Below are 12,970 nucleotides of genomic sequence, written 5' to 3'. Positions count from 1 at the left end.
CAAAAACTTAAAAATGACAACATAAAATATTTGAATCAGAGAGATATACATGTATGAGCTGTACTTTAGAAACATGCAGATAAGCGTTCTACAACAACTAAAGGATGTGCATATGTGTCGGAAGTAGTAAACTTATTAGCAAATAGTACACCAACATGTGAATTGTTCAGATGAGGCAGTCTTCCTTTGTATGATAAAGAAGATTTTTGCAAAAATATACATGATGTTGTGATGATATTGATGATTTTAAAAGTACATAAAAATGTTTTATTGATCCTAACAGTCCACTTCCGTGCGTTTCTTACCCGGGGCACCAGTCATAAATGCAGAAGGCTGTCTATCTTGTGTGGGGGTCTGTGTGCCGTCTTGCGTGTAGCCCATCTTTCTAATTCGTAGCTCCACTTTGAGAGGCCCTGCCTCCAGGATGGCGGTCTCCACGGGAACCCCATGGATTGTAAACATCTCCTGGAACCTCTTTGAGGCGACCTCAGCCTCTGTCCGTGTGTCAAAGCGGATGTAGATGTAACTGTCGTCCTCCCGGTAAGAGTGAGGATCTGGAGGACCCAGGTCTCCTTCATCTGCGCTGAGAAATGGTTCTTCCTCCACATCTGGTGGGAGACGTGTGCGCAACAGGCGCCGGAGACGTCTGCTTGCCTGCCTCAGTGAGTCGTCCATCTCGCTTCCTGAGGAGCTCTCAGGCTCGCTGTCTGCGCTGTAGCCCACGGTCAGTGGCCGTCGCCCAGATGATTCTCTCTCCGTTCCCACGGTGACCTTACCACTGTGAGAAGTGACTCCAAATTTGTTGGTGACCTCACAAGTGTAAACCCCAGTATCCTTTGTGGTGATGGCAGTGATGATCAGTGCGCATGTACCATCGTTGTAGATATCAATATGGTGGTGCTTGCCATCCGTGAGTGGTTCTCCATCCTTCAGCCACCGCACCTTATCAGGTTTACCTTCTGCCACACACTCCAGATGTATGGTGCCATTAGGTTCTTTGGTCTGGTCTTTGAAGGCATCTTTAAAGACAGGGCGCATGTCCCTGCGGGCTTTGTAGCCCTTGAAAGCAGCTTGAATCTTAATGGCAGCATCTCTGAGCTCAGGCTCATCCTCTTTACTGATCTCCACGATGCTTGTCTCCTCTATAGACACCTGTTTTTCACCCGTCTGCTGAATTGTGGTCTTTTCCACTTTAGTCTGCGTCACTGTTCTCTGCTCTGCCATCTGGAAATGTTCAAAGAACCTCTCAGTAGTCATCTCGGTGTCATTGGTCGCTGTGACAGAAGTCGTGCTGCTCTTCTTGAGGTAGGAGACGAGCGTTGGACCCCCCGGAGCAGACTCATCCTCAGAGCTGATGTACAATTTGGACTCCGTCTGCTTCTTAGACACAATAGCCTGCTCCTTCTCTGCTGATTTTATTTCCACTTTCTCTGAGGCCTTCAGCTCTTTCTGTGCTGATTTCTTTTGACCACCTTTACCGTCCTCCTCAGGTTGTTCAGTGATGGAGTCCAGAGTGGGCTCTCGACTCATGCGCCGTTTCTTGGCCGATTCCTCCCATAGCTCATGGAGATCACCTTCTTCAGCAGCTTCTGGAGGCAGACTGGGTTGCTTCATTATCTCAGTCTCTACCTGTTTTGCCTCTGTACCTATAACCACAATGATTTTTTTTCAACGTTACTATGTTGTTATAAAAGTTACTGTCAGTATCCACACAGCACAAAACCTACTTTGATGCAAGACCCTGTCGATTAAAACTCTACTTATTCCAATTTAGCATGCTGGATATTCCTGAAGGCTTCAAATCTAGTTTGAGAATGATAAATGTGCAGAGGTGTATGGGACAAATACAAAAATAAACCTACACACCAAACACACACAAAGTCTTACCTGGGCAAATTAGTGGCTGCATGGGTGCTGCTGTGTAACAATGAGAAAACAAACACACACATAATGTAGCAGTTTATAAAACTTCTAAATTCTTCTACACTGCTATTATATATTTGGTAGAACACTGCACATTTGTAGAGCTGTCTATATTTTACAACAATTTTAGGTAAATAAAAGCACAATAATGTACAATAAAGCTCATTTCTAACAAGGGTTTTGATCTCGTATCTCCATCTCATGTTAAAAACTGTAGTTAACTGAGCAATAATAAGCTAAATGCCCTGGCAAACATGCACACTCAAGTACACTATTTCATAAAGTAAGCCACACATCCACTTACCAAGCTGCACAGTGTGAGGCAACTCAACAGGCTCTCCAATCCCAGCTCTGTTGATGGCTGCCACTCTAAACCTGTAGCCACTCCCCGGGATCAGATTATCGACTACAAACTCTGTGTTGCACACAGATTCAGAATGACATGGAAGCCAGAGGGCACTGTCTACCAGCCGCATCTCCACCCTGTAGCCCAGAATGGGACTCCCTCCGTCATGTAGAGGAGTGAACCAAGAGAGGTTGACAGACCTTTCAGTCTTACTGAGGACCTCTGGGTCCTCTGGAGGATCAGCTACAGCTGTTAAGAAGGAAAGAAGGAGGCGTTAGATGCTTTTATGAACAATAATCAAGAACTACACAAATACACATATACATACTTCTCTTGACAGAGTACAGTACTATGTAATTGAGGTATCATACAGTGTATGAAAGCAATACAAATATTTGTTATTGTAATCCTGGATTCTTTTTTGTCTCTAGTATTTCTTGTTTGGAAATTGTATTCTTTTCTTTCTTGTAGATATTTTAAAAATATTTACGCCTGTTTGGATATTGGTGGCAAGCATATACAGCTGTCTTTAATTTCAGTTTTAGGTGGGATACTTTTACAAGCCCTCGGGGTTTTTTCAACCCACCTGTGCATTTTCTTTTGTTATTTTATACCTCTTCTCTTTTGTTTTATTTTATTTTATTTTAAGCACAAATAAAGAACTGAGATAAACAAGTAAGTGGAATGATAGTCTCTTAACTTAGAGAACCATGGTTACATGTGTAGCCATCTGATTTTTCTTTAAATAAAACTTTTAATAATTGAAACCTAAAAACTAAATTCTTTAAGGGCACTTTCACGAGCCATATTCCGTTTGGCTAGTCAGAATCAGAGTGACATTGATACCTTTGATTCGTTTTCTATTTAGTTTGGTTCAGTTTCAAAGTGCACAAATTAATGTGAACCAATAATATAATAATTTATCTTTTTCATCTCGAGAGCTGCCACTTCTATGTAGGGAATCGCGGACTTTGATTTATTGCTGTCAAAGTTTTTTTCACTTTGACTCGGCACTGATCTACTGTGCACACAAATCCCTTCTCCTTCAGTTTATCTTGAATTAATGACTTTATTAACGTCACTATATTTATGGACTTTATTTAGCATATTCTGTATGTTCTCTTCGGCCCAGATGACAAGCAAACATCAGACTTCTGCAGAAGACCAGGTCTGTCCTCTCCCACTCATGTTTACCTGTCATTTACCTGTGTCCATCTCAACAAATGCCCAAACAGGCAGCCTGCATTTTGGTTCGCAATCGGTCTCGGACCGGTTGTTTTGGTCCACACCAGAGTACTATTACTGTGTTCACAACTGCCCAAACAAACCGCACCAGACTTCGATTAAAACGGACTAAATGTTGCCTTGTGAAAGTGCCCTAAAATAAAGATACATAAAAGTGAAAGATTAAAACCTTGTGATTAGAAAAGGCAACAAAACATCTTCAAACACTTACTGATGATTGTGAGCTTGGCCAAAGAGAGAGCATCTCTAGCAGCAAATGTAATTTCCTGCTGTGGCATAAGAGGTGCCTGTCTCAGGACAAGGCGATAAGAACAGCCGTCAGCCCGCGTAGCCCAGAGGTCACTGGCTTTGAGCTCGACCCCATTAGCATACCAGGCTACTTCTGCCGATGGAACAGGCTCGGTGAGCTCAACACAAAACTCAACCTTCTCTCCCACTGCAGCCACCTTGTCCTCCAGACCCTTCACAACGTCCAGCTGCCAACCTTAAAGGAAAAAAAATACACAGAATGAAATGTAAAGCTTTGTCAGTTAAAGTTTATTATATCTACAGTATATGTATAATTCCGGCAACATAATACAACTTCAAAATCCTGAAGCGTTCATTTGGATGACTCACGTTTGACATTGAGTTGGGAAGATGTGGATGCTGTGCCAGCTTTGAAGGTCACCATGCAGCTGTCTGTCACTCGCAACTCTTTCAGAAGGAGCAGATGACGACGACCACTCTCGAATGTCACAATCTCAGCGTTAGGGGATTCCTTCACTGGTTTCCCATCAAGGAGCCAGCGGAAATCTTTGCTCTCAGGACGAGAGATGGCACACTCAAACAGCGCTTCACCTCCGTCAAAGGTTTCTACATTCTCCAGGCCCTGGACAATGTCAATGGGTTTGCCTGTTGAAAACAAATGGAGAAATGAAGAAAGAAAGAAAGAAAGAAAGAAGCCTGCAATATTAGGAAGTCAAATAATTTGGGATTTGTCAACAAAGGGCACAAACTTTATGATGATTAGCAACTCATCAGTTTATTTGGCCACATACAGTAACTGTGAGATATGAGGGAGCAGAGGAGACTCCCTAAAGGTTGGTGCTCTTTCCATGTGGAGGGAAGCTCACCTTCCACATAAAGCGAAGCGACCGCGCAGGTCCCCTCTGCCTCACAGGAGTATGTGCCCCTGTCCTGAGCAGACACACGGCTAATGTACAAGCGAGCCACATTCCAGTCCTGCTCCACTACCACCCTTCGGCCATCAGGCTGCAGTGGCTGCCCGTCTTTCTTCCACTGAGCCTTGACCGGCCTTGAGAACTGGCAGATGAACTCAGCCGGTTGGTTTTCGAGCACCCGAAGGTCCTCCATCTCGCTCACCACTTCAACTGTGGGATCTGAGGTTGGGGTCAGGGGTCATAGGTTCAGGACTTGGCCATTAGTTACTGTATATGGATAGGTGCAGGACATGGCGAATGACATATGGGCTTTATAACCCCCAAAAGCATGTTGAAGTGATATTCATACATGAGTGATATCATTATGTTTTTATGGATTGTCCAGTACAAATTGTATGTGCCATGGTACAGTATCTTAAAGCAGTGGTTCCCAACCTGGGGTCCGGGCCCTCCTTAAGGCCCTGACACACTAAGCTGACGGTCGGCCGTCGGACAGTTTGGGGCCGTCGGTGAGCATCTGCTGGCCTAGTGTTTTTCGGTGTGTCGCGCACCGTTGGCTCCACTCTGCCCGTGATTCACAGAACGTACGTGCTAACTGGCCGTCGGCTGTGGTCTTTGCGGTGTGTTCTGCTGCAACTTGTCGGCCAAAAAAAAGGCGACGTGAGGCGATGCAACAGGCGGCCCCTCATCGCAGCTAGATCTCTGATGTTGGGTTGGTGTGTCCCCAGCTTTAGGGGGGCACCAAAGATCACAGGGGGTACGCCAGGATTGATCTGCTCTGAGGTTGTCAAAATTAGATTTGCTCATGTATAACTAAAATCCTAATAATACACTTAATAATAGTGTTATTATAGATAATAGATAATCTATACAAAAGTCTGTATATAAAACTATATAAAAATATATATATATTTTCTTGTTACTTAGTAGCAAAATCTAAAGAAATATTCTGCTTAAATCCATATTTGTTGGCGTTTAGCCTTTCAAAAACAATATTTTCACTATGGTCAAAACACTGTTTGCTCTCCCGCTTGACACACAAAGGGAGGTACACACCTGTATGCTTTTCATAGATAGTGGTTGGTGTGGCTTCAAGGAAAATAGGTTGGGAACCACTGTCTTAAAGTATATTGTAATGTCTACTGCGATCACTGTATTGTCCTATGTGAGCTCTGAAAATGAATAGGGGGTCAAAAAGCCCAACCGTCAAGATTCAGGGAAATGGTCACTATCAAGGCAGCTGATGAGAGAGGAGGGGGTGATACTGTAAGTGGATAGAAATGAAATGCCAAACTCATAAGGTAGGTAGGGAGGTTAGAGGTTTTAGTGCTTAAAGGTTAAGGGCAGGGCTTGGTGGGATGAGATAGTGGAGGTAAATGGAACGTGAGTATTCAACAGCAGCCGGCCTGCATGGATGGGTGGAGCAGCACTTTCCTATCACAACATTTCTGTTGACACTATTCAGTTGTTCAGTACAACTTGGATCAAACATTAACATCACCAAATCAAGCCTACTGTATTTAATCCACTGAATCCAATCACCACATCTGTATTATCCAGCATTTACATTACCAAGGGACACATACACTTAGGGCTGCCCATTAAACCATATAATAATCACGATCATGCTTTTGGCTTCAACCATTAAACTTGAACAAGTGCCACTTGACAATTTAAGAGTGCGTAGTCTGAAACAATGACTCAAGGGATCCCAAATCACATACGTTTGTTTCCAGCATGCTGTGATTAACTAATCTCTTCTTCCCAAACACGTGGTGACTGCCAGCGAGGTCACTTTCATTGTATAGTTAAGCTGTCATAGTTGAAGGGGATTCACTCAATGTTTTTCATAATCTCTTTTTTACTGATGTTTGGCTAAAGCTTCAGTAGCAATCAGAACACTTAGCAGAATTCAGTGCATCTCGGAAATGCAGCTGACAACGTACAAATGCTGAAGATCAGCCAGTGACGTAACTGGTCATTCACAATCCATGAATGTGCCTCCAACAGGCACTCTTCGTTTGTTTGGAAATACTGTACTGTATTTCGGTGACACTTTTAAGGAAAGACTCCAAATGGAGCCAATGATGCTAGCAATGGGTTGCAACATGGGCTTGAATCTTGGGTTGAAATGTAAGAGGTCATTTATATGAACCATTAGTTCATATACATTGAATAGGAAATTGTGATACAGCAGGGAGACATCAGAGACGTCAGTGAACGAGCAGCAGCTCCCAGTTAGCCACCAGGACTGCTAGCCTCAACAATAGAGATTGACCCAACCGTCAGATTAGCTCTGCCTGTTGTCTGCAATAAGAGCCCTGTATTTGTTGACAGAGACATCTACTATATAGAGAAAACAACAAATGCCAACAGACACAAGACAACAGCTGACGACTGGGTGAGTGTTTAAGTAACCAAATTTGTATAGCCGACAATGTAATAGTATCTCATGTCACGTAACGGCATGTAGAGTAGGTGAATAGACATCCATCCATCAGCTATACTCAGAGACAGACAACCATTCACACAATTTAGAGTCGCCAAATAACCCAACCTGCATGTCTTTGGAATGTGGGAGGAAACCCTCATAGGCATGAGGAGAAGAACATGCAAACTCCACACAGAAAGATCGGTGTGTCCAATTGTATTTATATTTTCAAGAAGACATCTTGATTGCATGTCACACATTATTTTGATTTGACAATTAGAGCGAGCAAAGATTCAAGAGCTATAAAACTACTTTGTTCCCAAAGATCGATGAATAGTTGTGATTGATGATTGTGATCTCAAAAGTAAGAAACATAATCGTGATTATCATTTCTGCAGCCCAACATACAGCACGCAGGAAGGATTCAGATAGAATCCAAGAGGAGCAGAAATTAAAGGGACTATTTGTAACTTTCAGAAATGCTTCTTAACATCGACACCTGTGGCCGTGAAATCAACAAAAGTCAGCGTCGGGCTTGCGCCTGCTCGCTCTAAATATACCTGAACGAGCATCGCTCAAAACAGTGAGGCGACACACGTCAGCTAAAACCACAATATCACTCTATATTTCAGGTGCTGGGCAGTAATGTTAGCTGACCAGACGAAAGTCTCTCAATGAACATGATTTAGATCTGATCTTAGTGTTGGCTTTTACTGCCTCAGCGCAGGCTGAGGCAGCGGGGCTCTGTAGCGTGTCTCCCTGCTCTCTCCGCCCGCAGCCGGAGAGAGCAGGGAGACACCGGCACCCGGTCGGTAACGAGACGATAACGTTACTAGCTGAGGAGCTCCGTCACTTCACAAGACACGGGAAACCTCTGTTGGTCTGGAGGAGCTGCAGCAGTTATTTCTGCAAAAACGTCCACTGTACATTCACTAGATATTCTCAGAGCTAAACTAACTCTTCTGCAGTGAGGAGTGAGCGCGCGTTCACGTCTAGAGGTGGAGCGAGCTGAGAACGCGCGCGCTCTCTGAGTGAAGGCAGGCAGGCAGAGGAGGAAAGGCAGCGGCCACACGCGAACGCGCATATGCGAGCGCGCATGTGTGGCGACCCGCTACATTTATACGCTTAAAAAGTTACAAATAGTCCCTTTAAATGAGTGATGATATTTATTTATTAAAAATATTCGCTGATAATTTCTATTAGTTTTAGATGTTTGGGTTTAGGTGTTACTGTGGTGCTGCACCCAGTGGAATGTTTTGGTTGTATCAAAGCATACAGCATGGAAATCTCTACTGCATTATTATTATTATTATTATTATTATTATTATTATTAATAGTGAAATGAGAAACAATGCTGCTCATGCATGATGAAACACTGAAATGTGAAAATATCCACTACTATTCTATTTATGAACTTCAAACTTTTAATGTAACCCTGCAGAAAACATCACAACTTATGGTATATTTACTCATATTCTTCAAGAAGAATTGCACCAATTTGTATTTGGTTAATGCCAATCAGTAGCAAACCAAGGAAATTTGGTACAAAATTATGATAAATATTGACGTTAGTTAAATTGTACATTGTAGTGACAATGACACAACCTTGGATTTAAAATAAGCTACAAACACTATGTAAGATTTTAAATGTAGAATTAAAATTCTGCAGGGTCTGAAGACGTATAATCTTTATAAGGTGATACCTTTGACTAAGAGCTTGGCTGTTGACGTTAAACTGCCAGTATTGAACGTGACAGTGCCAGAGTCATCTGTGGCCAGGTTCTTTAAGGTGAGTGTGTGGATGTGGCCCTGGCTCAGCCCTATCTCACTAAAGGGGCTGTTCTCCAGCAAGGTGCCATCCAGCCACCACTGCACCTTGCCAGGTGCCCTTCCAGACAGCTGGCAGGAGAAGGTTGCCCATTCCCCAACAAAGACGTCGGTGGTCTTAAGACCACACAAAATGAAGACTTCTTTCACTGTAGAGTGAAAAAATACACATATGCATACACTGAGCCTCCAACTTTCTCATTATCAGCAACTCAACAGAGAAACATATCATAAAAGATAGATGAAAAATGACACCATGTAACAACACAGTTTACGAAGACGTAGGCCAGTCCTAAAAACAGACCTACTATTCTATCTGTAAGAATACATTTTAGATTACAGTCAGAATAAAACTAATCAGCCGAACAGTATGCGGAAACAGTATTAAAATAGGCTACCTTGCACCGCCAAAGAAGCTGTGGTGAGCTGGTCTCCTGCATCACAGGTGTAGTAGCCACTGTCCTCGGGCTCTACGTTCCGTATACAGAGCTCTTGAACGCACCCTTCCTGCCTCATCTCACACTTCTTACCGGGCTGGAGGACAATGCCTCCTTTCCTCCACTCAACACGAACCCGTGGCTTAGAGAGCTCGCAGCGCAGGGTGACATCATCACCCTCTACAGCGTCCTGGTTCTTGAGCTCTTTGTGGAAGACCACCGGGGTACCTGGTCAGAATTTAAAAAGTAAAGTTTTGCATCAGATAATGAGATGGAAAGTTTGGCATCAGATAGCTCAGATGACAAGACAAACATCTCTTTAGACAAAAGTTTAGCTGATGCACAGTGATGCCAGACTGGGTGTGTGGTTGAGGGAAGATCAAGAACATTTCAGTTGTTCATTTCAATCCTATCTCGGTCCACATTCTTGAATCTGATCAACAGGTGACTTTTTTTTTTTTTAGGGGATGGCATCGTTCTTTACCTTCCACAGTCAAGGTGACGTCACACTGTGCATCTCCAGTGTCACAGGTGTACGTTCCTGAGTCCTCAGGCACCAGGTTGTGGATACGAAGCTGGTGGAACGCTCCGTTGTTCCTCAGGTCGTACTTGAGACCTGACTGGATGGCCACGTTGTTTCTGTTCCAGGTGACGGTGGCCTTGGCGTCAGAGATGGTGCAGGCCAGAGTGACAGTTTCACCCTCTACTGCCACAGTGTCGTGTGGCTTCTCTAGAATTAGCACTGTAAATATGGGAAACCCAAAACTAGACTTAATAATGGTAGCATTTATATGCAATTTTTATTTTCCTTTCGTTAATCCTTAATAGCTATAGACATAAGTTAATGGATGCATGCAGTAACTATTATATGCTGTCATAAATGTTATAGCATAGTGAATAAACATGACAGTTAGTCAAGTCACTAGTGCCCTTTGAAGTCAGTGTAGCTAGCAAACAAACGTAATGTATTGAAAATAATGTATCTTTGAGAAATACTTACAAACTTCAGTGTTAGTTTATCTCCTTAAGTTACAATATTTGTGTTAACATTTCTTACAGCAAACACTAAATGCAAAGAATGGAAGACACGTCTAAAAGTTAGGATGTTGAAGATGATGGTGCCAGCATGTTTCCATTTGCCAAGGCAAAGCTGTTTGATGGTTGATGGAGATGGATGTGAGGAGTAAAAATCTCTAGTGACCATGTTGTCTCCTTTACCTTTGGGTTTCTCCTCCACCAGAAGACAGGCCACGCTCTTCTCCTCTCCCAATACGAAGGCAATGTCCCCTGATTCATCTGTGGTCACCATCTTCAGCGCCAAACGGTGCACTCTGCCCTGGCTGCTCATTTGATTCAGATCATTGTTTTGGAGGAGGTTGTCTCCAAGCCACCATTCCCCGTTTGTCACGCCTGAGTGTGACAGCTCGACTTCAAAGACGGCGTCCTGCCCGGTGGTCACAGTCATATCGCAGAGTTCTCGGATGAGGCGCACGCGCTCTGAGGGTGAATGGGATGATGGGAGGTCAGTGATCAGATCTCTTGAGCTTTCAGAAGGCATCAGTAACAAGGAGAGTCTATGACCAATAATCCAAATTTAATACTTACTTACTACATAATGCCACAAGTTTGGATATAGTACTCTGTCATGAACCATTCTAATGACACTCTAATAGCCAAACGTAAAGTAATAAAAAATAAAAAATAAACTAGAATTACCGCCTCGCAGTTTTATGCCTCCGCCAACCAGCCAAGTTGCAGTTGACATCCATGTCTGTCTAAAATCATCATCACAATTAGCTTATGAATTCTTGAGTTATGGCCAAAAACATGTTTTGTGAGGTCACAGTGACCTTTGACCACAAAAATCTAATCAGATAATCCTTGAGTCCAAGTGGACGTTTATGTAATACAATTCCTTCCAGGTGTCCCTGAGATATCGCTTTCACAAGAATGGGATGAATGTAAGATCACAGTGACCTTGACCTTTGACCCTTGATCATCAAAATCAGTTCATCCTTGAGTCCAAGTGGACGGTTGTGCCACATTTGAAGAAATTTGCTAAAGGCATTTCTGAGATATCTCGTTCACGAGAATGGGACGGACGTGAGGTCACAGTGACCTTACATTTGAGCTTTGACCACCAAAATCTAATCAGTTCATCCTTGAGTCCAGGTGGACCTTTGTGCCAAATTTGTAAAAAATCCTTCCAGGCATTCCTGATATATCGCGTTCACAATAACGGTCCGGACGGACGGACAACCCGAAAACATAATGCCTCCGGCCACAGCTGTCACCAGCGCGGAGGCATAAAAAGTGTAGCCGACATTGGATAATTAAAATAATAATAAAAGTCAAACTACATGCCAACTGAGACATCACACTTATAACTCAAGGACTGTGAAATCCAAGAGAAATAGATGCTGAGTAGAAGCTCTGATCCAGTTTGTTAATGGGATGAATGAATGTTAAATGAACTTCAGGTAGGATGAAGATGAGAGGAGACAAGAGACATCTCTGTTACCTTTCACAGTCAGGACAGCTGTACTTTTCTTGTTCCCTGTATCACAGGTATATTCTCCACTATCCGTCACATCCAGCTTGTGTATGACCAGGATGTGAGTAGTAGCTCTCTGCTCAACACTGTACTTCTCCCCATGGATGAGCACAGTTGAGCCCTTCAGCCAGGTCACCTTGCCGTCGGGGCTGGATGTCTCGCAGACCAGAGTGGCCTTGTCTCCTTCCGTGGCCTCTTGACTTTCCAGCTCCTTCTGGAATACTACTGGTGCTGCTGCTGCCAGAAAGACCATGATTAATTTAATTAGGATGAATAATTTCAAAGGTTTCTTGGGTAAACACAGCCACCACGAAACACAGTGTACTCATAAGCAACATTATTTATACTCACAATTCTACCAATTCCATACCAACAAAGAAGCTTAAAACAGAGCATGAAAAGAACCAAGTCAGCGGTTTATCTGCACTCATTTTAAAGTTTGAGGTAAAACACTGATAGACTGAATCAGAAAACAATCAAATTCATCAAGTCATATGTTCGGTAAACGGTATAGCTTTTGAGTTTTGGACGAAACAAGACATTTCAGGACGTCATCTTAGGCTTTGGGAACCACTGATGGGCCATTTTTCTACATTTTTTGACATTTTATAGACCAAAGAATGAACCAATTAATCAACACTGAAAACAATCGTTAGTTGCAGCCCTAATTTTAATTATTGAATAATATAATGTGGTTAATCATTGAGTGAATTTTTATGTTGTACGTCATGTTATCTGAATAACGTGTGCAGCAAAAAAAGTGCAGAAAAAATTGCTGTAAAAAATAATTACAAGAAAACATATTGATCACCATGACCAATATGAAGTTTGAATACTATATTGATAAGTAAATGGGAAATGTTAGCTCAGTGGAAAGAGGAGTGAACATGCATACACTGTAGTAATATGACAGAATATACAAATACAAAAGTGTGATAGATGAATGGATAACAAGTGAGTATAAAGGGAAAAGAAAGTTAAAATAAAAAGAGAGCCTCAGGAAATCACAAGCATCCATGTTTTGGCATGCTTTTTGAAAAGATA

The 12,970-nt window shown here is 42.7% G+C and overlaps 1 protein-coding gene across 1 annotated transcript in view; it reads right to left on the bottom strand.

Moving 5' to 3' along the window:
- Nucleotides 1-12,970, bottom strand: part of obscnb (obscurin, cytoskeletal calmodulin and titin-interacting RhoGEF b) — a 73,875-nt gene that overhangs the window by 20,786 nt on the left and 40,119 nt on the right. The window contains exons 45-55 of the mRNA XM_074651582.1: nucleotides 11,894-12,160; nucleotides 10,591-10,869; nucleotides 9,857-10,114; nucleotides 9,334-9,600; nucleotides 8,812-9,084; nucleotides 4,630-4,896; nucleotides 4,133-4,408; nucleotides 3,726-3,998; nucleotides 2,228-2,518; nucleotides 1,888-1,917; nucleotides 306-1,646 (exon numbers count right to left, since the gene is read on the bottom strand). Coding sequence (XP_074507683.1) covers nucleotides 306-1,646; nucleotides 1,888-1,917; nucleotides 2,228-2,518; nucleotides 3,726-3,998; nucleotides 4,133-4,408; nucleotides 4,630-4,896; nucleotides 8,812-9,084; nucleotides 9,334-9,600; nucleotides 9,857-10,114; nucleotides 10,591-10,869; nucleotides 11,894-12,160 — 3,822 coding nt within the window. The remainder of the gene's footprint in view (nucleotides 1-305; nucleotides 1,647-1,887; nucleotides 1,918-2,227; nucleotides 2,519-3,725; nucleotides 3,999-4,132; nucleotides 4,409-4,629; nucleotides 4,897-8,811; nucleotides 9,085-9,333; nucleotides 9,601-9,856; nucleotides 10,115-10,590; nucleotides 10,870-11,893; nucleotides 12,161-12,970) is intronic.

Source organism: Sebastes fasciatus, chromosome 11 (assembly GCF_043250625.1).
Source record: "Sebastes fasciatus isolate fSebFas1 chromosome 11, fSebFas1.pri, whole genome shotgun sequence".
Taxonomy (NCBI): Eukaryota; Metazoa; Chordata; class Actinopteri; order Perciformes; family Sebastidae; genus Sebastes; species Sebastes fasciatus.
The sequence above is the reverse complement of the archived record's forward strand: the minus strand, read 5'-3'. Positions and strand labels throughout refer to the sequence as shown.